The sequence below is a fragment of the Carex rostrata genome, chromosome 19 (genome assembly GCF_964058835.1).
Source record: "Carex rostrata chromosome 19, lpCarRost1.2, whole genome shotgun sequence".
NCBI lineage: Eukaryota > Viridiplantae > Streptophyta > Magnoliopsida > Poales > Cyperaceae > Carex > Carex rostrata.
The window spans coordinates 4,919,068-4,946,355 of NC_135936.1; the positions used below are offsets into that span (position 1 = coordinate 4,919,068).

General features: G+C 32.2%; 1 protein-coding gene across 1 annotated transcript; it reads right to left on the reverse strand.

Moving 5' to 3' along the window:
• Positions 1–1,894: 1,894 nt before the first annotated feature.
• On the reverse strand, positions 1,895–8,111 carry LOC144571499 (polyadenylate-binding protein-interacting protein 9-like). Its single transcript, XM_078320816.1, has 10 exons — positions 7,574–8,111; positions 6,828–6,905; positions 6,358–6,402; positions 6,061–6,133; positions 5,548–5,660; positions 5,408–5,467; positions 5,130–5,177; positions 4,711–4,779; positions 2,658–2,719; positions 1,895–2,288 (listed from the first exon to the last, which is right to left on the reverse strand). Exons 1-10 carry the CDS (start codon positions 7,826–7,828, stop codon positions 2,234–2,236), a joined length of 858 nt encoding a protein of 285 aa, XP_078176942.1. The 5' UTR covers positions 7,829–8,111; the 3' UTR covers positions 1,895–2,233.
• Positions 8,112–27,288: the final 19,177 nt, after the last annotated feature.

Genomic DNA, 27,288 nt, shown 5'->3' on the forward strand with positions numbered 1-27,288 from the left:
CAATTACGAAACCAAACAGTGGGAGCCAAAATCATTACTCTTGATTTTTTTTCCCGTGACCACCTAAACACAACTAAGCATAATATGGAACCTATAAAATTCGAAGCCTTTAGGTTTAGGCACAAGCTATTGTTAAATTGGGTCATATATTTTAAAACAAATTAACGGTATGGGCTTGAGAACGGATCTCTATGGCTTATCTTATCTTGAGAGATCTAGTGTTAATGTTTTATGTGCGAAGCACACGAGAAAGATTTCTTCTTAAATTGTAAAATAACTGATCTCTTGAATATCGAACCATATCTCCACAACCAACACATAGCGGGGACACTTCTTTTTTGTTGGTTCATCACATCAAAAACATACTTTGGGCACAATTCCTACATTGCTATTTTTATCTCTTGAACCGCCATAAACATTTTTCGCTATAATGTATGACTTAAGAGGAATATTATTAGTCAACAGCTTCTGGTTCTTGAAATGACACTAAAGCTAAGAATTACATATATACGCAAGTGCTTTCCAGCGTTATAAATTAAAGACCTGTATGGTATACTAGAGTAAAATTTTTTTTTCAAAATAATAATCTTAAAATGCAAGTAATGGTATCTTGAGTCAACTTTATTGCATTAGTATATTACAATGCTTAGCAAGTTTAAATGTTATATGCCCTAACGAGTTCAGTATGCTAACTAAATTCGAATCGAACATCTTAATTTGCATATCGTAGTTACAATGCTCTGCAAAGGCGCCCATACTCGACCTTTTTTAATTTAGATACATTTTTTATGTTACAATTATAATTTGAATGTTACGTAGACTGAGTACTGACTACCCGGGCATGAAAATGACTAACTATTTCTGCACGCGCCATTTTTCTTCTCCCAATATCTACACGTTTCTATTTCTTTGGTGCTTTCATTAACAAACATTTTTTCCAGACAACTCCCTCGTCTCCCCCCCCCCCCCCCCCCCACCCCTACCGCGAGTGCGTATCCTCTGAGATATCTCAACTTTTGCGTGACCGACGTGTCCGGTGCCTATTCGGGGGTGATGTAGGGGGTCAGTATTATATGTGCTTTGAGATTCGTGTAGAACGTATTTAAACGGTTGGCATTTCCCATAAAGTCACGCAAAGTTTGAGATATCTCAGAAGATACGAATTCCCCTACCGCTAGGGGTGTACGACGGACGGATCGATGATATTCTATTAAAATTTGAATCCTACCAGATTACACCAAATTAAAAAAAAAATTTAATTGACCCACCCATAACCCAACTCATCTATTTTTTTATATACGAGTTATTACGGGTTATGTGGGTTAGACGGGTTATAATTTTGATCGAAAATCTATTATATATCTTTTTACTATTTTTATTAAAACTAGTTACAAATAAAAGTGACAAACATAAATAAAATATAAATAATTTAGTATATAAAATCCATAACAAAAAAAACATATCCAGAAAGTAAAATCCATGAAATAAAAAAAAGACAATGACATATAATAATCGCATATAAAATCCATGAAATAAAAAAACATAACAATTCAAATTAAACTTAAAACTCTTAAATATCTTCAAATTGGATAGAAATAAAGAGTATTTTAAACGTGAGGGGAGTAAATAGAAAGAGAAGTTATGTAAAAATGTAGAAACGTAGATTTGAGACCGGGTCCGGGTATAAACGAGTTATTAAGAGCAAACCTATGACCCGACCCAGAGTAACGACCAGGGTCAAAATCCAACCCGTACCCGACCCAATAATATCTCAACCCGGTAAAATACGGGTCGGGTCGGGTCGGACAGGTCGGGTGGGTCAACAGTATCTTTGTACACCCCTACCTACCGCTCGTTTCCATATATTATAATGTAAGATTAACCAGTACTAACCGAGACCAAATCTTGGATTCAGAATAATTCACAAAAATAAAAACTGATTAAACTCCGCCAGATTACACACGGAGAAAAAAAAAGAGATGGGAATAGCAAGAGAGATTATACTTTAACTAATGCTACATAGTTTCAACAGTTGGTCCGATTCAAAACAAACAGCAGTTTGTTTCTCACAGGTAGGAAATGATCCCCATTTACCAGATACTGACGGCTACACTGAGCCTGTCATCTCGAAAAAGCAAGAAAAGAAAAAGAAAGAAAAAGGGAGAGAAAGGGAAAACGCCGGAGGAGAGACAGCTGAATGGATGTTTGAGGGAGGTGTATTCCATGAGCTGGCTTAGTGGGACGCTCGAGTCATGCGAGGGCGTACCGGTGTCTTTGAAGGACTCACCCTGGAAAAAAAGAAGTCTATATTAGAATTTGGTGTAATCTCAATTCTCAAACACACCAGCAGAACTTTAAAATATGATGGATGTACAAAACATAAAATGAACAAGGAATATGTGAATGCTTCATTCAGGGTTATCCAAGATTGTTGATTTTTGCAAGGGTGAACAGTAATTAATCCCTAAATTTGAGGGTTTAGTTCATTATGTTATGAATAATTAACACTTTGGTAGCCTTTGCTACATGTTTTTTCAGGGAATAGGGGGTGTATTGATCCCCCTACTTGCCAGGCCCCAATTTGATTTTCTGCTAGGTAGTTTAGGCAGTTTCACCCCTCTAAATGAGCTTTCTTATTGCTTGACTAGGAAAAATACCTGATAGGAAGAGTGCCAAGTATGTGGCCACTGCAGTTAAGAGCCAAAATTGCGCTTTCAGCCTAAAAAAGAAATATTTAACATATACAAAAGAGATTTAATAGTTGAACATATAGAAAACGTATGCATTAGTTGTACAAAATTAAACATGAGACTGCCTAAAACGTCTGGTATCAGTGGACCCTCACCTCAAGCCAATGTTGGTCAGATCCACCCACCTTTTGTTTCTTTTTACAGGGGCCCTAGTCTAATGGGTTTAACTCTTATTTGTGATTATTTGTTTCCCTTGAGTAATGAAAAATCTATCATACATGATGGAGTTGCCAAAACTTCTGGATAGGAATCCTATATCTTCTTTCACATCATAGAATTTAAGGAATCCCCTCAAGTTAATGTTGAAGAATATCTACAAAATTTCTTCTATTTCTGATAGAACTGGGATGGTACCTCCTGAAGCTAACCCAGATTTGTATGATTTTTCCCCTTTTGAGATCACATCAAGACATTCTAGGGAAGAACATGATAATCAAAATCTGATAGATTTGCTCATAATGATATTTGTAAGTCGACTTCAATCCATGTCCTACAAGTCTAAGTAACCAGAAAACTATAGGAATGATATTTCAAAAGTACTGTGCATTTCACTTTAGTCCATGTAAGTTAAATGCTCCTATTTTGCTAATAAACTTAAATTTACATCAATCTGGTCACAGCTTTTTGATGAATAACCAAGAAGAAGTGAATTCCTAAATGATGCCTTTGATTAAACAAAGGACTGGTGCAAAATACCAAGTTTTCAGGGCTTAATGAAATAACAAATTGCACAAATGTCCTTAATTGTATTACCCTTCCCCATTTCGGTCTTCAAAGTTTCAAACTATCCAACTTGATCCTTAAATTTACAATTTGTGCCAAATTGGTCATACCATTGACATTTGTCTAAACAGTATATGCAAATCATGTAACCAAGAAGTCAGCATGCTGATCTGGATCCTAAAGTGGACGGAAATTTTGATACAACTCTTGCTGTAAAGTCATCACCTAAATCATTAATAAAAATGACACAGAAATTGATGCTATCGACTACATTTGATATTTGTGATGATGGCAGAGAAATCTGCATCCGTGTCATCATAGAACCACATCAACCATCCATGTCATCATAGAAACACATTTGGACTGATTTTGTCACAAATTGATATCTTTGGGGAAAAGAAAACTCCAAAATGTAAATAATGATCTTTTTAAAATCTAGATATAAAACTGTAAACTATAGGGAACCAAAAAGGAAAATTGTTATTCTAGGAGATCATTTCCATAATTTACTGCAACCAAAATGTCATTTCCTTTCTAGTTTGAGTTCAACTACATATAATAATAAGTCCAAAAAGGATCCTTAATGTTTACTTTTGGTTTAATTAGTACCATTAACTTTTTTGTTGCATCAATTAGCACTTTTGAAAGGTTTATTTTTATCAAGTCGTACTCTTCTTCAACTAACACTGCTGCTGGCATGGCAATATGTTGTATCTAATTTGACTATGGTGGAGACATCGATAAACATTAGAAAATTTAAGGGGGTACTGCATGTTCTTTACTTTTGTCAGGGTTTGTGTGCGCGCGAGCGTGTGCGTGGGTGATTGGGTGAATAGCTGAGGGTTGAAGAGTAGATCTCTATGGTGAGAAAGAAGAATTTCAAATGGAGTCCTGTATAACCTCCTTGAGAAACATTTATCTTTGTCAACTTAAGCTGCCTTTGCTGACTAGCACACTAACTGCAACTTTGAACTCTTGCTCAAGTTCATTCTAACGCTAGGACAACTGTTTGTCTTAACTAGAAGAAAAACAGAAGGAAGCTGACTCACTTGTCTCTCTATTTATGCTTAATACTCAGTTTTGATCCCACTATAAACCAAACCAACCACTAAGGAAGTGTCAAGTCAGCTTTGTTGGTAGTTAAAGTGATAAAGGGCTTGATTGAAGTCCTTGCAACAATTCTACACATTTGGAAATTAGAAAAATAAAACAAAAGAAGTGCTTAATAAGTGCTTACTCGAACAAACTCTACAAAGGCAATGCATGTTGAGTGCATGCTATCCCCAAGCAACCTCAGCCTAGACACCTATTTTTAGATACAACATTGAAAAAAGTAGGTGACATTCTAGATTACCAAGCAAATAAAATAAAAGCATATATTTTGTACTTGTCAAGTCAATTAAGTTGAGTCTTTTACATTAACAGGAGGCCATGGTAGGGAATATCAGTGCTTTGCAGATCAGGTAATAATATAAGCTGTGCTCCATTAGAATTTTTATCAATAAATTTAGGCTTTCCATGCTCCAGTATTACATCCAAGACAAAATGAGCAGTTGCATACCAAACCAACAGACACCACAAAGAAAACAATAAGGTAACATGACTACCAAAAGTTGGGTCGATACAAAAAATTGCAAAAACAAAAACATCTGGTACCTCTCCACATAGTGGCTCGAAGAAGTATTTGACATCAGCCTCTGTCACCTAAAAACAAACAGAAGAAAATAAACCATATAAATGAGCCTACAAACATGAAACGTATGACATCACTAAAACTACTGTACAGTATACTCACAAAAAAGTTTCCAAAATGCAGTACCAGCAAATATAATAATGTATCTTTTAAAAACTACATGCTTACACAACATATTCAAAAGCACCCTGCGTATTTTTATAAAAGACAACTCACGCATAAAGAGTAAAATAACTAGTACCTGTTTATCTATGTTAGTACAGTACACTGTTCTCACAACCATTTCCTTCTCGTCTTCAGACTGTACACCAGAATAGTGTGTTAAAGTAAAGAAAAAAATAATACTAAAATACGATTGAGAAAAGAGGGTTTGAAACTGACCCTTGGAAGAAATTTAGGGTTAACTGGAAGAATTGCGGTTTTGGAAGGTAAAACCCTAACAGGATAGTAACCCAGCATGGTGCCACCAAGATTAAGTGCTGCTCTCGCACCAGCTGATTGTTAAAAAATATATAAAAAAACAACACAGAGAAAGCATTAGTTAACTCAAATAAATACATTACATTCAGAAACTTGGTAAGAAATACCGAAGGATAATTAATAATCAGCCAGTTACAGTACAGCTTTTGTGTGTAGCAAAGGATATTAATAACTCAAATAATTCCCTTCCCTCACAATTTCCTCAAGATAAAATGCAGGAGAAAGGACGCCAAATTAGGTAATTAAGATCTAAGTGACAGCTGTTATGAGTGTTTACAATGTTGTTTCTAATGTTAGTCAAGGTTTCACACCAGCCTGCATTATATATTTTTTAGGTTTTTCGGATTGGATCATAATAAAATTGCACAAAAATAAAGAATAAGTACCAGAAGAATAACAAGAATTGTTAGGTACCTTCGTCAGAAAACTCAATAAAAGCAAAACGAAGAATTGAGCGCGGGTCTCCACAAATCCGGCAATCCACAACCTTCCCATCAAAAGAGTGCAAGTAACGAAATTAAATTACCATAAATAAAAAATTGATTTTTCTGCATGCATGAACAACTCGGGAGAAATAACTATGGGCAGAATTTCCACTTCTTATCAAGTCATGAAGTTAGCGGTTCATTAATTGTCTCAGTTCCATGAATTAATTTAAAGTGAATAATTTTGTAATATGTATAAAAGATATATTAGAAGTTCACAATTCACCTGACCACATGTAGAAAACACTTCCGCAAGCTTCTCTTCAGTCACCTAAATTTTACAGAAAACAAACATGTTTGATGAATTTAACAGATAGTCCAACAAAACTATTGACTTGAAAAAAAAAAGCAATAACTAAGACATGTAAGGAATGTGCCTGGAAATAGTCTTTTTCTTGTCAAAGAAACTCATATCTCAAGTCAACCCCACTTTCTAGACCTTCGAAATTGGAATTTCTTTTTCCAAAAAATAAATTGGAATTGGAATGTGAAACTTTGAATTGAACAAGCACGATTCTAGTGAGAGAAAACATGAAAAGGTAACACTTGTTCAGTTCTTCGCTAGTTCCATGTTCAAACCAAATGAGAACAAGAAACTAGGAATGGCATTTGAGACTTCTTGCACCTGTCGCAGTTCCGAGGCAGTATAACTAAAACAATGTGATTGTACTACTAAAATATAATAAAGATTATTACATTATGGTCTACATCTGAAACATATATAGTTCGCCTTATGCTATCCTCTCTCTCAGCTCTTGGTGACCTATTCCGTCTCTGAAAATTAAACAAGACAAAAAGAAATTGATATTAAGTTTTCTATTATTTCCAATTACATGACAGCAGAGAAAACTTGATATGCACCACTTTCACATGTCTCAACCAAAACAAAAATAAGCTACACAGAAACTAAAAGTTAAAGTGATGTCAAACATGAACTAAGAACACTAGAACTGGTTATAGCATTTATTTGACAAATCAGAGACCATAAGAAATAACTGGCAATAAACCCAACTAAGCCCAGCTATAATCCTGGTTTTACAGTAGCAGGATGCTAAAAACTAATTTTGATCTCACTTGAAGTATCTCCAGCTTAAGCCTGTTCTCTCCAACAAGAAGAAAAAAGAGAAAACCCATTTGTTACAGATAAATAAGACTAATCAAACAGAATTCTAATTTGTGTTTATCCAATCTTTGCCCCCTTCTAGCTCGAGCTACTGAGATATTGATCCAACTTGTACTTGGTAGCATTTACCTAAAGTAGCAAATATCTACCAAGTAGCCTTTAATTCTGATCACAGTGCGTATGAATTTAGGCAACCCAAATTCTCCAAAACTTTACACATCATCAAATGAAAAGCTAACATCAGCAAAGGCAAAAGCCTTCACAGGATCAAAGATCAAACTAAATAACCTAAAAGCTTGAGAAGATCAAGCACTTTTACCTTTGCATTCTGCTTAGAGAAACCCATGAATCCATCGCCAACAACCTCCTGATTCCAACCATTTACCATAAACTGATACCCAAATTCCCTCGGTACAACAAAACTAGGTGCATCAGCTGAGAGCTTCCCGATCGGCTTGTTAGTGCCATAGGAAGAGGGTATGAACTCTTTAGCTGATGGATTCAGCTTCGACAGCAAATCGGAGAGCTTGTTCACTTCGGAATTTTGCACCGATTCCTTCTGAGCTGCCACCATTATTTTCTTTTGGAAGAGGCAAATTTCACCAGAAATTGCTCAGATTCTGAGCAAAATTCTGATTCTGAACAAGATCGAGCTTTTAATATACGGGGAAGAGAGAGATAGAGATAGAGATAGAGAGAGAGAGATGGGAGAGATGGAATTTGATATGATCGCTAGACAGAGAGAGAGAGATGGTGTCAGTTATAAAGAGGAAGCGAATCCCGTTTTGATTTTGTTCTTCTGTACTAATGGCAGTTTTGGATTTTGATTAAGAGAAAACTAAAGAGGGTTTTATGTCTGATCCCCTATTTTATATTACCCCTTGTTTTTTTTATTCGTATATGAATATGTCCGTATCTACTACAGCACCTGTTAGGTCAGGGTTTTTCTATATATGGCTTTTCATAAGCTATGGTTAGCTAAATAAGTTAATGTTTTGGTAGAATGTTAGCTAGAGGGTGTTAAAAAAACAAGTAAATTAGTTACGCTTTTTTGAACAACTAAAATAATTTTTTCTTACCATGTGCTTCTGACTAATATTTCATTGAAGATAAAAGAATAAATCAGTTTTGAATCCAGACAATAAATAATAATAAAAAAAACTGTTTTCTCAGGATTATTTAACAAAGAGAGTAAGATAATGGAAATTTGTTGTGAAATAAACACACAAGAAAACCGAACAAAAGTAAATCTGCTGTAAATTTCAGTTTAAATGCATTTGCAAATTGGTTATTTTCTTAGTAACAAATTTTGTCATCCATAACTACCCATTTTTATCTGGAAGTTTCTCAATTTATGAAAAATCTTAAACGTACATATTTAAATCTAATTTATTTTTTCTCAATCATATCGCCACGCAAACAAAAACAATTATACAATGTCAGAAGTCAAATTCAGTTTTATTTACCAGGTCAAAATTATGGAAAAAAAAAAGATAATATTATGGTGGAAAATTTTATTCCCTGATTATTTTATCAAGAAAAGACCCGTCTGTCAAATGGAAGGAAAATATGAGGTGCCTGTAGAAAATTTTCCCTCATCCGATTGGACAAGTTTCTCATTTTGATAATATTATTAGACAATGCTTGTTTGCTTGTTGGAAGGATTGAGATTGAGAGAGTGAATGCGTAAGAGCTGCGGTCAGAGAAAGATTGTTGGCTTGGCACGCATGCATGACTCTTTATTCACTGGGATTTTATGTGGCAGAAGCTCTTATTGTTATATGTTGTGGATGATCTTTGTAACCTGACTACCTGAGGACAAGACAAGAGCAATGATTATTAATATTTTTTTACTTATTTCTCCAGATGTGTTACCTAATTATTCAACATTATGAAAGGATAAAGGAATTACTAATGCAAAGTTATTATCCAAAAGCTACTGGACAAAATTTTATTCAAAGTCGAATCTAAACTATTCGATTTGTGTCAAAATTTGAACGTATGATTGAGATTTATTGGGTTGTTAAATTTATTAAGTTATAAAGCGGTTCGCACAAATGTTAGTGCAAATCAGACTGATAATCAGTCTGTCTCTTGATAAATTTTATCCAAAGTTATTAGACATAGTTGTTAAGCTCTCTGAGTTATCCTAACAATCTTTAAACAAAATCTAATATCTAATGCAAAAAATATATATACTCAAGATTAAATTAATGACTTATCATAGAAGATTCATGTGGAAATATTTGAGATGATGATATCATGAAAAATTTATACTAATAATCGCTCAAATATACTTTTATTATGGATTGATTACATAATTACAGGTTGCCTTAAAAGTGTGTTTTACTTCTAATCTCAACAACAACCCTATACTTTTTTTTTTGTCTAATAAGATAAAACATCATACAAAATGAAACTTTTATCAATTCCTCTCTTTTCCTTTTGTGCATGATCTCCTATCCATCTGTAACTCTTCTCTTTCTTCTAATAATAGAAAAGGTGTGAGCAAAAAGATGGCAAGTTGAAGAAAAAGAGGCGAGTAGTTATGGAAAAGGATAAGGAGAAAGAGATAGAGATATTAAAATACGACAAGCAATAAAATTTTTATAAAATGAATAAATGCAAAGAAAAAGAAATAGACCAAACTTTCCATTCTTTGGAACAGAAATGCACCGCCTGATAGAAATAAAATGAATATAAAATGAATATACAATGAATCTCTAAAGTATGACTCCGAACATATTCACCCAAATGTATGCAACTATTTTTCTTGAAAGTCCCCTAATTTCAATTAGGGGTTGGGTAAAAGTTGAAAACAAATTATGATGGAAAATAATATCAAAATCTAATTTGAAAATACAAAAATGTATAAAGACCTGACTTTGAAAGTATAATTTCCCACCAATTTTGCATCTAATCAGTTAGATTCAACAGGGGACGGATCCGGGATTTTCGTAGGGAGAGCAAAAAAATATCGAATTGGGTTTAAATAGCTAATCGGATTTAAACTCATTAACTAATTTAGTACTCAATAAAAAAAAAACAATGCTTTGACTTATATTTTCTAATGCTCTGACTTGTAATTTCTAATGCTTTGTCTTATAATTATAATTACCAATCATAATTCAAAAAATTTATTTTGATTTTAACACTAAATTTAATCCGAATTACAAATAAAACATTCAGCATTCAGAGGTGGACAAAAAAAATTCCAGAGAGAAACTGTTACACGCTGAGTTTAGGGTTTAGGTAAACTTGTCACAAGTCACAACTGTCATGATCGATACATGTTTGTCTCTGGATGCAACGATTAATTCAATCGCCATTATGGAAAATAAAAAAATTACTTTTTCAGTGACAATTGAACTTGAATATGTAACGATTGTAGACATTTATCATGAAGGCTGCTCTCTGGATGCGATAAAATTCAAACATCTATCCATATGAAATTAACAGTCAATCCTTGTTGTGACATCTGATGTTGAATTGTTAATGTTTGATCCATATGAAATTAACAGTCAATCCTTGTTGTGACATTGTGTGAAAATGACTAATTAGTATATATACAATAATTAAACGGTTAATTCTGACATTTAAACTTTGAAATCAGTGTTTTCCAAATTTAATTGATCATCATAAAATTGTCCTGATTAATTGTTATATATAATTTTACAATCGTTGCACATCACTTTCTGAATAACTCATCATATTATATAAGAGTTATAATGGGTCCGGCTAATGTGTTAACGGTAGAATTTTAGCCTAAGCTATGAGAAGTCATTTTTTTATTTCAAAGTCTAAACAATTCATCTGAAGTGCTCAGTATATTTTTCATATTAAAATGTGCTTGTACACCAAATTTTAATTTTTTTTCCAAATTTTTACTTTTTTTAAGATTTTCTTTTAAATCGTTGTTTTGATATGGTAGAAAAATAATAAAATTTTCTCAAAAACAGTGATATTTAAAAAATTAAAAAAAGTAAAAATTAGTCTCAAGCACATTTTAATACGAGAACATGTTGAACGTTTCAAATCGATTGTCTGTACTTTAAAATCACAAAAAATAATTTGTTATAACTCAGGCTGAAATTCTAATGTTATAATATTTTATTTCTAATTAAAATCTTGAGAGTTTAAACTAAGAGTAGAACTAGGGTGTTCCTAAGATCACCAAGGTTTTTTGTGAACTCAACTCTAAAATCTATTGGATTCGCTTCAAACGACGAATTCAAAGCGTTGAAATCCTTCTATCTTACGAGTGATGCGTCTACATGTAAAAAAATTAAAGTTTCGATTAATTTAAAGTATAAAGTCAAGTGATCAAAATTAGAAGATTTATAAACTAATTTCAATGCATTCATTTTTGGACACCTTTTGACCACTTGATTATATACAAAATTAATTTAAAATTTTCGCATGTTATCACTCGTAAAATAGAAGAATTTTAATGGTTTGAATTCATTATTTAAAATTAATTCAATAGGTTTTAGAGTTGAGTTCACAAAAAGACTTGGTGAACTTAGAAACACCTTGTTCTACTCTTAAAGTGAAATCTTCTCTTATCGACAAACATTTGTCGTTTATAGAGTCTATATATAGTTTGAGATTTTATACTGGTTAAGGTGAGGGATTTTTTTTATTATTATGGGTGGAATCAGTGGTGGTTGAGTTAGTGTAGCATATGTAATTGAATTGTTGTTCTATCTGAAATTTAATTCTGTCTTATTTTGTAAAATCTAAATTTTCAATTATAATTTAATTTCTTTATTTTATTTTTTTACAATCCAATCTAAAAACTTGACATGGTTTGAATAACGTGTAGTGTCGTATTGTGAACGTACTGTGAATCTAAAATTGATGTACAATATATCATTGGTTCCAAAATTATAATGGCACATCTAAAATGTAAATCTCCGAAAACATATGGGGCAGATAAACATACGGAATTGAAATAACGAAGAGCTCATTAGATCATAAACAGAGATTGTGGAAGGGTATAGAGTATAGACATAGAATTATGATTTTTATATTTTGCTTAATCTTGACGGTTATATTATGTTGGTCATTTATAGACCTTATACAAGTTGTAACTAATTAGCATTAATTGATTAACATATTTTGTTAAGTTTCCTATTCTTATTTGTACATTATTTGATCTGATCAAACTTTTAAGGATATTTTTTTAGAGATTGTTGAGTTTTTTTTTAAGTAGAAATTATAAGTTGTATTTTAAAACACTGTTATTAGTAATGAATTATATTAAGTGTTTTCAAATGTGGTTTTGTTTATGCATGCAGAAAATCAATGCATACTGCATATGCAGATTTTAATGCGGACTTATATATATGTAGAGTTTAAAATGAGATGTCAATATCTATGGTCAATTTTGAAGTTACGAGTCATGACAAACCAACATAGTAATGCGCATGTAGTATTATGCATGCTTCTGCATATTCAAATCCACTGTATGTAACTGCATGATATCTTGAACACAAAGCAGATCATATATGCGGTCCATGTGACCTCATTTAAAAAGAGTGGTTATAATTGTGTAATTGTGTGAATATTATAAGCTTCGAACTTATAATTTTGAATTAGTTTGTGACTTGTGTCTTAGCCACAAACCAAGTAGCTAATTTGACATCAGTAATAGCTCATTTCGAATCCTGTTTATAAGTCATGCGTTTGTTGCGCTTTCTTTTTAGTTATATTATTTGTGCATGTTTGATATATCATTCTCTAGATTTACATTAATCTTTGATGTAGGATCGAGAAAAAAGAGGGTTTGATTGACAAACACGCCTATTTATCCTTCCAAATTAATATCACCATTAAAAACAACAATAGTCTAGATTCATCTAATTGATAAAGCACATGGAATATTATTTTTGCATGCTTTATATTACTCTCTAAATCTAGATTGATCTTTGATGTAGGATTGCCTTGGGATTCAATTCAAGTAAAAAAAAAAAACAAGATTTGATTGACAAAGATCTTTGATAAAGTGCCTGTCTTTTGTAGTATTTACCCTTATTATTATCACCATTAAAAACAACAATAATCCAGATTCATCTAATTGATAAAGCATAAAGACTATATATATTATTTGTCCATGCTTGATATTACTCTCTAGATCTAGATTGATCATTGATGTAGGATTGCATTCGGATTTAATTTAAAGAAAAAAAGTTTGATGTTGATAAAGACACCTCCTTTCTAAATAGCACCATTAAAAACAACAGTAATCCGGATTCATCTAATTAATATAGCATATATAGGGATGAGTGAGTCTATGGTACTATGCATATTACGATTTGGCACCGTGCTATAGCTCTATATTCGAGTTTTCAAATTCTAACTATCGATCCTAACCGTTCATCTTGTTCTCCATATTAATATGTGTTTGGAGTCCAAATTTTACATTTTTTGAAATTTTTTTACTATTTTTTTAGATTTATTGAAAATCACTGTTTTTGGATGGTCCAGAATTTTCAGATCAAGTGATTTTCTAAATATCTAAAAAAATAGTAAAAAAATTTCAAAAAATGTAAAATTTGGTCTCCAAACACATATTAATATGGAGAACAAGATGAACGGTTCGGATCGACCGTTAAGATTTGAAAACTCGAATATAGAGCCGTAGCACGGTAACAACCCATGATATGCATAGTACTATAGACTCACTCTATAGGGATTATATTTTAAAATCCGGTTCTTGTTAAATAAAAGGCCAATTTTTTTTTAAAAAGTATGGTAGTATGGTAGTAGCTACTAGTCTAGGTGAAAGGGAAAAAATTATAACAACACTCTATTCTCCATGAAAATTATGTATGTAAACATTCCACACACAACCGTGCAGCCTATCATGAAGTTGGTAACAACTGCATCACTCTTCTATTACCTCCTCTACATAACTTAAGCCAAATATCTGATTCATCCATGATCCTTCTGCACAACAACTCATCGGCACCTCTATGCCTCTGAAAAGTTTGTCATTGCGTTGTTTCCAAAGGAACCATATTGTACATAAAAAGCATGTGGCTCATTAATTCCTTCTACCTTCCCTCTTAGAAAGCTAGCGCACATAATGGAATTGTCCCATATATATGCTCCATCGCATCACTATTTATCATCAAATGAAAGCCAAGCAATGCACTCATGCTTCTCCAAACTCTTTGTGCATAGGAATAGTTAAACAATAGGTGCACACCATCTTTCCAACCACATATATCGCACAAGTGACATATCATGTCACAACTAATTCCCCTCCTCTACATCACATCATGAGTTAAAAACTTCTCTCGAATCACCAAAAAGGCAAAGACTTTAACCTTTAAGGGAGCATAGCATTTCCAAATAGATTGTACCGCCATTTGACCATACCACCCGATATCAGAATTTTGTAAACAGAATTAGCAGAGTACATTGCAGTTGTTGTCCATTGCCAATTCAGCTTATCCACCTATTGTGTAAAAAGAGCCTTGTTAGAATTCGTACCTGGTGAAATTTTGGGTAGTCTTTGCATTGCTTCGCTTAGAGGTATAATTTGGAGTCTTGGTCTTGGTAAATTGTCCCTTGCTTTTCTAATTGGTTTTTCATCCCAATTATCGTTCCAAAACGAAATGGTTTTCCATCCCATATCTCCCAACTCGAACTCTAGTGAAATACGGCTTTGATCTTGATAGATACTGTCAAAAGAATGAGTCATATGATTGACCCATATCAAGGTTTGACTAGCATGACGAATGCTTCTTAATCTTATTGCTATGACCGACCAAAGGTTGTCCCCGTTTATATACAGTTTCATCCACCATCGCAATAATAGCAACAAATTTCTGAGTTCTAAATGCGGCACACCCAAGCCACCCCATCTTTTCGAAAGGCAAATAGTTTGCCAATTCAACAAAGGTATGCCATTACCCTTCCCATTAGTTTTACACCATAAGAAGTTGCGACAAATCTGATTAATGTGGGCTAGCACCCATTTCAGTAGAGGGAATGATATCATGTAATAAATCAAAATTGAAGCCAAAACTGAATTTACCAACTGAACACGGCCTCCTCTAGAAGTCAGTTTTGTTTTTCAACCATCTAATATGTGTTGTAGTTTTTCAATGACAGATCAGGAATCACTTCGGACCGACTTCTTTATCGTCAAAGGCATACCAGATAGGTAACCAGGAGTTGTGGTTGATTGCATCCAAACACAACCTTCAATGTATTAATCTCAACATTTGATAGATTCAAAGACACGAATGAACTTTTAGAGAAATTAATTTCCAAACCTGAGACTTTTGCAAATAGCCTCAAGATGATCTTGATTGAGATTAATGTAGTCAGATCCGATTATTAATTTGGAAATAATAGCAGTGCCACTCGTATATTACTGTAATGCTAGAATTGATTCACTCAGCTTGTTTGAGATCGGGCCATGAAGTAGTGCATCTGAAGCTACAATTATTAAAATTTCAATTGTCAAAGTCTAATTTTGTTTTTGTTTTTTTTTTCAATTTCAGTTGACAAAGTCTAATTTTGCTTTATTTCTGGAATAAAATGTTCGTAGAAGTTTCTTTTTTTTTGTAAAGTTTTTAGATTTTTTTTAACACGATATATGAGAACTGTAACATTGCTTTAGTTCTACATATTTGATGGGTTAAAATCAGAGCTAATAATATTTATAACCCTAATTGTCTACTTTACAATCGATTCACAAGCGTATGAATCTATCATATAATATAGATTGGGGTGTCAATCCACAAGGATAGTGTATTAAGATATCTAATCACTAATCAAGTCTAGTAAATAAGCAAATGTATGCAGTGCTATCACTAATCGCATGCAAGTGCACAAACCTATCAATTATGGTTTCTAACTCTAATTAGAATCGCATGCGGTTTGATCAAAACCATGTGCGCCCTGCACTAGTATCAAATGCAATCTGAGAGCTACTAATCATATTCTAGTGCTAACCACAGGTACGCTATAACACCATAATTGAGAATGATTGGTAAGGGATGGTACCCTAGTCTCACCCTAATTAATCGCATAAAGATTAATGATAAGTCTCAATTACCAAGACATATAAACATCTAGATTAAACTCATAAGAATTCAAGATTACATGCTTTCACCCTAGAAAGGTGTTGCTTAGCCGCTCATGGTGAGTTCAACAACAAACGATACAAGAGACATGAATAAAAGCGACAAGAGAGAGAGATAGAAGGGGTACACCTAGAGAATCTTTCTTTATCTTATGCCTAATTTCATGGCGAGTCTTCAATTCATGTACCTTCTCCTTCTTCTAGTGGAGTCTATGCCTAATCTCTACTTGTCTATTCTAATTTCTAATTGCATAAGCTCTCATAGAAAACCCTAGATCTATTCTATTTATACTCTACTAGGTTCTCTGGTCTGTCTAGATGGAGAGATGAGCTCTCATTCATCCATCATGTGTTAGTGGGCTTAGTGGAGCTTGGCTGCCAACTTTGGAGTTATAACTGCTGATCTGTCAGTTATCTTGTGCGGTTGCCTAGGTCGCATGCGATTGCAATAATTCATTTGCATGGAATTCCTGCGCTACATAATTCTCTCTATGGCAATGCACCTCTGTGTGGTTGGCTGCCTCCACTTGCATGTGGATGATGAGCAACCGCATGCCTGAGACTTAGTGTCCAGAATGCTTCGTTTTATGTCTGTTTTAGCCCTAATAACACTGAAAATTTGCAATTCTACAAAATCAAATAAAATAGCAAAAGTAATCTGATTCTACAAAAAATCAACATTTGTAACTCGATAAATGACATTTTTTTAGATCAAGTGATAGAAAAAAAAAAAACACTATATATTTCACTCTTATCAATATTCGAAACAAGCTAAAAATAATAGCATTGCCAAGGTTTTAACTTTGATTTTGATAAATGTTGCAGAAAATTCCAACCATAAATGCAATAGTCCCAACTCCATATTTCCACAACTAATGGATGGTTTAAGAAATATTATTTAGAGTTGTAATTATATAAGCAACATTTTGAAGAGGAGATCAGTTGCACATAATGAAGGAAATCAGTTAGCTAGGTCATATCGGTCATATCATATTACGTATGTCAGTCACATAATGTGATTCACATCACGTGATATATCTCCCTTTGATAAAAAAAAAAAAAATGACACGTTATGTCATGGCACGGTATGCAAATTGATATGGTCATAACGTAAACATGTTACATTATGTGATCAAATTTTCCAATATTATTTCATTATTTTTAATTTACTTTATAATATCGTCTTATTTTGTAGCTTTTTTTTCATATGAACTAACTTAAAAGTCTGGAAAAAAAAATTACTAAGTATAATCATTTGCACAACGTAATTATCATTCATCAATTTAATCACGTCATATCATGTCATATATATTTTTTTAATACGTGTTGTTACATGACTGATTGACGGATGTTAGTCACTTCACATTTTTTTTTCTTCACTATGCACCTCACTTCTGCATATTTGCAACTGATTAATGGCTAAAAAAAGAAAAATAAATAATTGACATGAAAATAGTTGCAATATATGTGCGTTTACAAATGCAAAGGCCAAATCACTTTCCTTTCCCAGAAAAAGCATGCATATCCCCGTATAGCCATTGGTGCTATATTATATTGAAGAAAAAAGTGTAGCATTCAAACCGTTTTTACTTGTGTCGACATTCATAACGGTAGCATAATCATGATGCCGTTTCTTACAAACCCATGTTTAAAAATAAATAACTCTTTCTCAGACCCTATTTATTTAGATAATTAGAGTTAATAACACTAGAGACCCTATCTATTGTAAGAACCATAGTCAGATATAAATAGTGGAATTTGACAGGGATGGATCATGGGTCATGCATGGATGGCCAAGTGCCCAAGTGGGAGGTGAGAATAAAAAAGAACAAAAATAAATAAAGTAGCTAAGGTTCATTTAATTTGCTTAAATGCCTTGTGTGAATACTCAGAAGACTCAGAACGACCACCAACTCTTCTAGAAAATTTTGTCATTGTCGCTTACAGTACTTTGATATCTCCGATTAGATAGTCAAAAGAAAATAGAAAATAACATTTTCACGTTCAAGGGAGATGAGGAAACCCTATGATTCCTTTTTTTAACTGGTGACACCTGTTTAACGTCCCGGGGAAAAATAAACTGTTAACTTCACATGCTCTCGGTTTTCAATTATTCTAGGTGGGGTAAATGGTACTGTGTTGGTTCTGTTATTGTTATTGTTGTTATTGTCGTGTTATAATACTTTGTAAAGTATATATGAATGTTTTAAATTTAGAGTAAAGCTAGGGTGTGACATGCTCACCAAGAAAGTTTGGTGAGCATAACTCCAAAAGTATATCGGATCGACGTCAAATGTCAAATCTAAACCGTTGAAATTCATGTACTTCATGAGTGATGCATATACATGCAAAATTTTGAAAGTTTCGAGTTTATTTGCTACACAGTCAAGTAGTCAATGAAATAATAAAAATTAAATATATAAAATAACTTATAATAAAATGTTCATTTCTTTGACCGCTTGACCGTGTAGCAAATAAACTCGAAACTTTCAAAATTTTGCATGTATATGCATCACTCATGAAGTATATGGATTTCAACTGTTTGAATTTGACATTTGACGTCGATCCGATATACTTTGGGAGTTATGCTCACCAAATTTTCTTGGTAAGCATGTCACATCCTAGCTTTACTCTTAAATTTATATCTCCATTATTATTAAGTAATGTGTGGATGAACTGAACTGTTCAGTATTATTATCTTATGAAAATGTATTTGAATATCAAATTTTATATTTTTTTTAGTATTTTTTTACAATTTACTTATTTAGACAATTAAAATATTACTCCACAAAGTACAATAATTTACTTTTATTATTGTTATAATTATTATTATTATTATTATTATTATTTACTAGAACGGATGAATATATATGCAGCTTTTGTTGGATCCAGCTGTTGGGTCGGATTTGGATGAGGATGACACGTACGTCTGTTAGTTGCATAAATCCAAAGCTTTTTACGGTTTGATCACAATATTGTTTTTAAACTGTTCTTTCAAACCGTTTAAATAGGAGCTTCATCTCTTTGTATATTTTTCGATAAAAGTACAAAAAGCAAGCTGAATCAGATAAAAGATAAATAGAATAAGACATGCCATGCCAGGTGTTCAATGCCAGGTGTTCAAGAAACTTCATAGAACCTTACCTGCTAACTTATCTGACCAGACAGATGCCAACTGAACCTGACCTTTATTAAAATTTAAAACCCTATTAGGTACTACATTATGCTATTGAACTTTCCTCTCCAATATCAGCATTTTGTACGTAACAATATGCAAAACATTAGGGACGGATTCAGAATTTTGAATCGGATTTAAATAGCTAATTGGATTTAAATCCATTAACTAATTAGATACTTGATAAAAATAATATTTTGACTTATATTTTTCAATATTTTGACTTATAATTTATGATCCTTAACTTATAATTCTAATTACCAATCATAATTCAATAAATTTATTTTGATTTTAACACTAAATTTAATCCGAATTACAATCAAACATTCAGAGGGAGGACAAAAAAATTTCCAGAAAAAAGCAAAATAAATCAGTACCAATAGATCACCACTAAAATTTAAAATCGAAAGGTGCCTTCCTGCAGAACATGATATTTTTTGTTTATTAATAATCATAAAATATCCCCCCCCTCCCACACACACACACACACAACTTAAAATTAATTCCCAAATCCCAAACGGACATGATACGATATGATAGAACTCTTTTCTCAGTGTCGATTGAATATTGACTTGTGTTTAAAGTATCATGTCAGTCTATGTCAATTTGTTTTAAACACAGTACATCAAAAGGAGCAAAAGCCAGTTTTTTGTGACAAATATCTCTCCATAACCATAACAGTTGATTGTTTTGACTACTGACTCTGCAATTAATTTAGTAAAAGTAGTATTAAAGACCTTATTTTGACTTTGACAAATGTGACAGTTCATTGATTCTGAGAAAGGAACAGAAGCACTAGCGTGACTAGCTAAGACCATGAAATAAATTATTCTTTATATGTGTGTTGTAACTTGTAACAGACTAATAGTTACACCATCTCTTTCCATGAAGCATTATTTCTCTTGATATCATATAAGAATATTTATTTTACATACAATCTTATTATTAATATTATCGTTTAACCAATCATTGATATTATGGTCATCATTTAATCTCTCTAATAGTCTAATGACATTTTTAACTAAAATACTAAAACTGTGTAGATGTTTTCTATATTATAATCATTTAGTCGTCCATCAAACAATTTAAAAATTTTACCAATTGAGTTTTAGTTGCAAAGGATAATATTTAACATTTTTTTTATTATGACGAATACTACTAAGAATTATGCAGGTATAATAAAAAATATATATAATATAATAAAGTAAGGTTTTAATTAAAAATCGATAAGAAAAACATGCATATATTATTTGTTATTCAAAATGGATAATTAGTATTTAAAATTTTATATAGTTATTATTTATTATTATGAATTTCAAATAATATATGCATTTTATTAAATAGTTTAGGCCTTGTTATCTCATTGGATCTGGAAATCTGGAATTGGAATGGAGTAGCATCACAGAATCAGAGTTTCCCTCAAACCAAAAAAAAAAGGTGACAATTTTGACCAGGACCTCACACACTATAGATAAAAAAATGTAAAACAAAATGCTCCGTCAATGAAGCAAAATGTAAGTGTCTTAAATACGGTCTAGGTATGATTTTACCGGACCGTGTTCATGAAAAATATTTTAAATTTTTTCCTCAAAAAAAATATTTTAAATTTTGTAACTACCACTTTATTGTCAAACAAATATATTGACTAAATTAAGTATCAATTTTTTATTAAATATCCCACTAATATGGTGATAGACTGATAGGCAGTGTCCCTTTCAATGAGAAGTTCATTTATCATAGTTTATATTTCCTCTTGTACAATTTTGTCATTGCAACAAAAAAACAAAACAAAACTTAACAGACCGGAATTAAATAAACCCGCGTGGTTGGAACTTGGAACTTGGAACTTGGAACGGGGATCGAGTCTGGTAGTATTAAGTTATTCAGCTTTAATTGGAACTTGGAATTCAAACAGGTCCTTAGTTGCCATTGAAACAATAATCTACTCAAATTAGAATTATGCTTGGTCCAGAAAATTCATCAATAGTGATCGATCAATAAATTCATGATAAATTGTAGAGAGAAAAAATTCTGGACTTAACTAGATCAACATTGGGGGAAAAAAAATAGTCCCCTTAAAAACATTTACAAAAGAATCGTATTCGCAAGCAAATAAATATCATGTAAATTTCTAGCTGATTAGTTAAAAATTGAACTTCTTTACAATTCTACTCACCAAATAAATTCAAAACAACCTTAAAAAATATCACCCAAATAGAGTATTGGGCTCGTTATCTTTTGTCTAGTCAATGGTAAGATTCTACTCAAACTGTGGCTCATAATTCATAAATTAATATGGTATAATGACTTAAAACAATAAATTATGTTTTGCAATTAAACCACGAGTCTATTAACACATTATACATCTAGAACCTTTATAATGAAATATATTATAATGTTTAATACAAGTTTGAAACTTGGTATTTATACTAAAAAAGAGTTGATAAATTTTGACTTTCATCTCGTGTTTAAAATATTATCCATTAAAAATTCACACAATCACACAAATATATTTAATCGATTTATATATAGGAACATGTGCGGTTTATGTTTCTATTGTACTGTGCAAAATACAGCTGAGAAATTTAGTACATGTAATAGATCCAATTTATTGCAAAAGGGAAAAAAAGAAAAAAAAATTACTACATTTACTGCCATATAGCGGTCACAATTTTGTCTACCACAGATCAGAAACAGAGCTAAAAGACTCTGGACGTGGAACAACTTTTTACTTTTTAAATTGGTCAAAAACCGAGAATCACCGAACTTTGTTCAACTCCACCCATTTGACTACTCCGTCAATGTACAAACAAAAATTTTACGTGGAGGATACGTGAAATTTCCGAATTTTTATTATTACCATAATAAAAATAAATAAATAAAAAACAAAAAAACAAAAACAAAAACAAAAACAAAACACTCTTTTTTTTGAGAAAATTCCACTAATACTCAGGTTACACAAATAATCTGCGGTCTCATTTAATGGGGACCTCACAGCCAGTCCACGACTCTAATTTTCATTTTCCTTTTTCTATTTTACTTGAAAATCGTGCTCAAACTTTGAGCTTTGAGCTTTGTTTGGCGTTGTCTGAGATATGATATCTCAAACGTTGAGTTTTGTTATTAATTAATAATATTTTTGTAAACAAAAAAAAAGTAAAAAATTTGTGAGGCTGCAGATTGAATCTGCGGACCCTAGTCTGAGGCCGCGGATCGGCTGTGCAGACCTTATTAAATGGGTCCGCGAATTGGTTATGTGGCCTGGGTAATTTTTGAATTCTGATCAAACAAGAGTGTTTTGGTTTATTTTTATTTTTTATTATGGTAACAATAAAAATTTCGGGTGAAATTCAGTTATTTTGGTCATTCGTCTGTGTATTTAAACATAAATAACAACGAATGATCAAATATGAATAAAATGCAATATTGATGATTTTAAAATTAACTCAACAATATCTGAAAATTTGATCCTTAAAAAGTTTGACCAAATAAAACGCATGTAGAAATAGGATTATTAAACTTAACAAATGATGTTAGTTAATTAATGCTAGTTAGTTACAATTTGTATAATATCTATAAAAGATTATCAGAATGTAATGGTGAAAATTAAGCAAAATACAAGAATCATAATTATATCTTTGTCTCTAATCTTTTACAGTCTGATTACGTATGTCAAGAGAGGCCATTAATATCATTTTTGGAAGCAAAGAATGTTGTTAATTGTTGGTTGTATAAATAAATCACTTGTTTTTGAGTTAAATTCTTATCATTAACTCTTTGTATATTTTACCGTTGTATGGAACAATTTTGTATTTGATAGTATTGAACGAGTAACATGACTAAACAGTTACGGCGATATGCTGAGGTGTTAATTTATTGGTTGAATTAATCATTTTGTTGTCAATTGAGCAATTAACAGCGTAAGAAGCTGGCAGAGTTTTATTAGAATGTCATTGTGCTGTTTGTGTAATCATTTTTTGAATCTCTTATATATTTATTTTTATTTATTTTAGACGTAATCAGAGTAACACGAATATATATAACTTTTAAAAAAAGAATTAATCATTTAGACATGCATGGAAGTTCAATTTGTAATGCAATTTGGCAATTTCAAATGAGGCAGCAGCTAAAATATTTTGTGCAAATCTTAAGAAGATTTTAACGAAGATGACAGAAGAGAAATTCTATCATCATGTTGTTGTGATTGTTTCCTCTAATATTTTAATAAAAAAATTATTATTATTTCTATTATTAGTTCAAATATATAGCATGCAGTCCTCGTTGCACCAATATTATTTTGTTTTTTATATTCCAAGCTCGAGGATAATAAGCTTGTGCGTGCGCTCTCTTTCTCTCTTTTTCTTGTTTAATTTAATATATGTAATTGATAAATGACAAATGAATATCTACATACTAAATAGATGTTTCATACAAAATTCGTTGCACACAACAACAAAAACCCCACATCATGACTTCTGCAAAATCCATTTTAGCAAAAAAATTGAATAGTTATATTTATTTTCTCTATTTCTCTTTTCACTTGATAAATAAGCGTCCTAAGGCTGAGATGGACCTCTTTATCTACCCAAATCTACAAAAGAAGTCTTGAACTAGTTTCCAATCTAGAGTCAGAACCTGATCCAGAGGCACCCCCAGTCGTCCGATTATCAAATCAAATGATTCTAATAAAGAATCTGCTATTGATTGTTTGATTTCAATTAAAATTGAAAATCAGACGGCATAGCGGTTCCATCAGATTACTCTTCTCCATGTTTATAGGACTTCCATTCTTGACAAACCTAGTATGGTACAATCCGATTGAGCTCCAGTTCACACTCAGCCGTCTCCAGCCATGGCGCTCCCCTCCGGCTTCCACGACCGCCTCCGTCAAATGGAAGATGCTTATCGTCGTCGTCTTTCCCTCTGCCAGGTCTATCCCCATCTCTCTTCTCTTCATGTCTGAGGACAATTTGTTGTTGTAAGCAATACTCTAGTGCTCTATTTGACTAATTTGCAAAACATATAATTACAGGTTCATAAGATTTAGAATTACAACATAACTGTTGAGGCTCTTCATTTTGTTTTTGAGATATTTGACTGCATTGTTGCTCCAATGAAGGATAAGGGTTCAAAATCAATATCTTCTCTTGACAAACTTTCCAAAAAGTAGTCATATGTTGAAATCGGATACTCGAGCACTAAGATACGTCAGATTGAAGATTGTTGAAATTCCACAATAAACATTGTCATAGTTGATCTCAAATACCTAGATTTTTTCAGGCTGAAAAGTCAGAAACAACCATTACATTAATTTATCACAACGGTTGTCACCAAAATCATATATTTGTTTCCCTCAGTATAAATAAAAACATTGGATATGTTTCTGGAAAAGCTCTCATCCGCCAAACACTTCAAAATTTTGTTCTTCTCTACTGGAAAAAGCCTCTATTGTTGTTTGTTCTTAAAACTTCAATACTCATTCAACAACATCAAATCTACTCCACCAAACCTCAATCTTGATTAGAATTAGAGTGATTTGTAAGAGATCTCTTGTTTATTTAAATACTAAAACCTTGAGTGCTTGCTTCTTGTATTAGAGCCTCTAGTGCTTGCTTCTTTGGGCCATGTGACTTTTCGGAGTGTGTAAGGGATCACCAATTTTATCTTATACTTATTTCTCGTTGGATAAAAAAAGGCACACCATCTCGAAGGTCGCAGAGCCCCGGAGATGTAGGCATATTAGGCCCAACTTCATAAATGTATCTTGTGTCAAGTATTGCTTTACTCTTCTATTTACTTTTACATGCACTTGATATTCTTTAAGTTTCTTGATTCCGTCAAGCACTACTTGTTTGCACACGAGATTTTTTTTATATATTTGAATATCCAACCGAATAAGATTTAAAATTTTAAAGGGTCCCATATTCACCCTCCTCTAGATGCCGTTAGAGAAAATACAATTTAGTAATTTATGCTCCATCAGACCTAAAAGGTGTTCTTGATTTTGTTTTGTTTAATTTAACGTCAAATTAAGAATCAACTTAAGCTTTCAGTGTAAATAGTTGGTTGGATCAAGAGGGAAACAAGAATTTCATTTATACCCATCAAAAACTTCAAAATTACATATTTTTCCCACTAAATTTCGAAATTATGTATTCTTTCCTCTGAACATAAAAAATCATAAATTTACTCATTTATTGTCTTTTATATTAAAACTCATTTTAAATATAAAATATCCAATTTATCCTTTATTAAAAATATAAAAAATTATGTATCATGTTTAAGAATAATGTCAGTCCCGTAATTTGTGGCTTTCGACAGCAAATGATTTATTTCTTTACTTCTTCTTTTTAATACTTAAATGTCACCGTATATATCAGAATTAAAAAAATGAACCATTTGCACTCGAAAAACAATCAAATATAGGACAGCATTTGTCTTAAACAAGTTACATTTTTTTATAATTTTTTTATTAAAAGATAAATGTATTTTATATATTTAAAATGAGTTTTAATATAAAAGACAATAAAAATAAGTAAATTTGTGAGTTTTAAAGTTTAGAGAGGAGAATACGTAATTTTAAACTTTAAAGAAGAAAGTACCTAATTTCGAAGTTTTTGAGAGGCATGTGTGAAATTATTTGCTAAACAAGAAGGGTAGTCAAGTGTTAATTCAAACTGTTAATAAGTTTTGTTATGAGAAGTAAAGAAGTGCTTCTGGATTCTTGTTGTCGATAATCATGTCATTACCATTCATTGGTTGTAGAAATTATTCACATGCATACTTATAGGCTGATCAAGGACATTAGCCGTTGTAGTTTTTTTTTTTTATATTGAAGTATATAAAAAATTTAATTACAATATGATTTTGATTGATACAATTTCTTAGTCCATGCTAATTAATATAATAACGGTTGATATAATCATTATTTGTTTGATTTAATTACTAATTGTAATTAGCTACAATTGCTAATTCTTATTTTAGCAAAAATTTAGTTGTGTTGTATATCACAATCAAATTAGACAGCTACTAATATGTTTCGTGCAAATCTCGATTAAGTTTTGGCTAACATAAGAAAAGAGAAAACCGATCAACACAGAGACGAGATAGACGAGATGTTAGTTTTCTCCATTATCATAATAGAACTTATTTAATTCTATCGTTAGTTCAAACATATGTGTTGTACTATTTTTTTCGCTATATTTATAGCGGGAACATAATAAGTTGTTTGTCTTTTAATATTACTAAGCGGTAAATAGCAATTGTATGTCTACAACACGAAACAGATGTGGCCTCTCATATGAAACTCGTTCCACACAACAACAAAAAAACCGCACATTTTTACTTCTGCAAAATTCATTTCAGCAGAAGATTTTTTTTTTCTCCTGATAAACAAAACGCGACAATGCTGGAATGGGCCTCTTTATCGACCCAAATCCACAATTCAAGCCTTGAACTGGCTCCGTTAGCGGCAGAGCGGAACCCGCAGCCGTCCGATTTTCAAATTAAAATGTTTCTAATAAAGAATTCGCCGATGACCGTTCGATCTGAATTAAAGCTGATAATCCGACGACGGAGGGGTTCCATCAATACCTCTGCGGCTCTGCCCCACGCTCTGTACGAATTCGTATCCTCTGCATTAACTCAAAAGGGAATCTTTTGAGTTAATACATCTGGACCATCTGATCCACTTCAATATTCGTGTGGACTAGATCCGCACTAATATTAAAGAGCCAGTGTTAAAATCAGACGATCA

Coding starts and splice junctions, on each gene's coding strand:
- LOC144571499 (XM_078320816.1), bottom strand. CDS start 7,828: ATGGTGGCAGCTCAGAAGGAATCGGTGCAAAATTCCGAAGTGAACAAG. Junction 6,403..6,827: donor TTTCAGATGTAGACCATAAT/GTAATAATCTTT, acceptor TGTAAAATTTAG/GTGACTGAAGAGAAGCTTGC. Junction 2,720..4,710: donor CCTTTGTAGAGTTTGTTCGA/GTAAGCACTTAT, acceptor TTTCTTTTTTAG/GCTGAAAGCGCAATTTTGGC.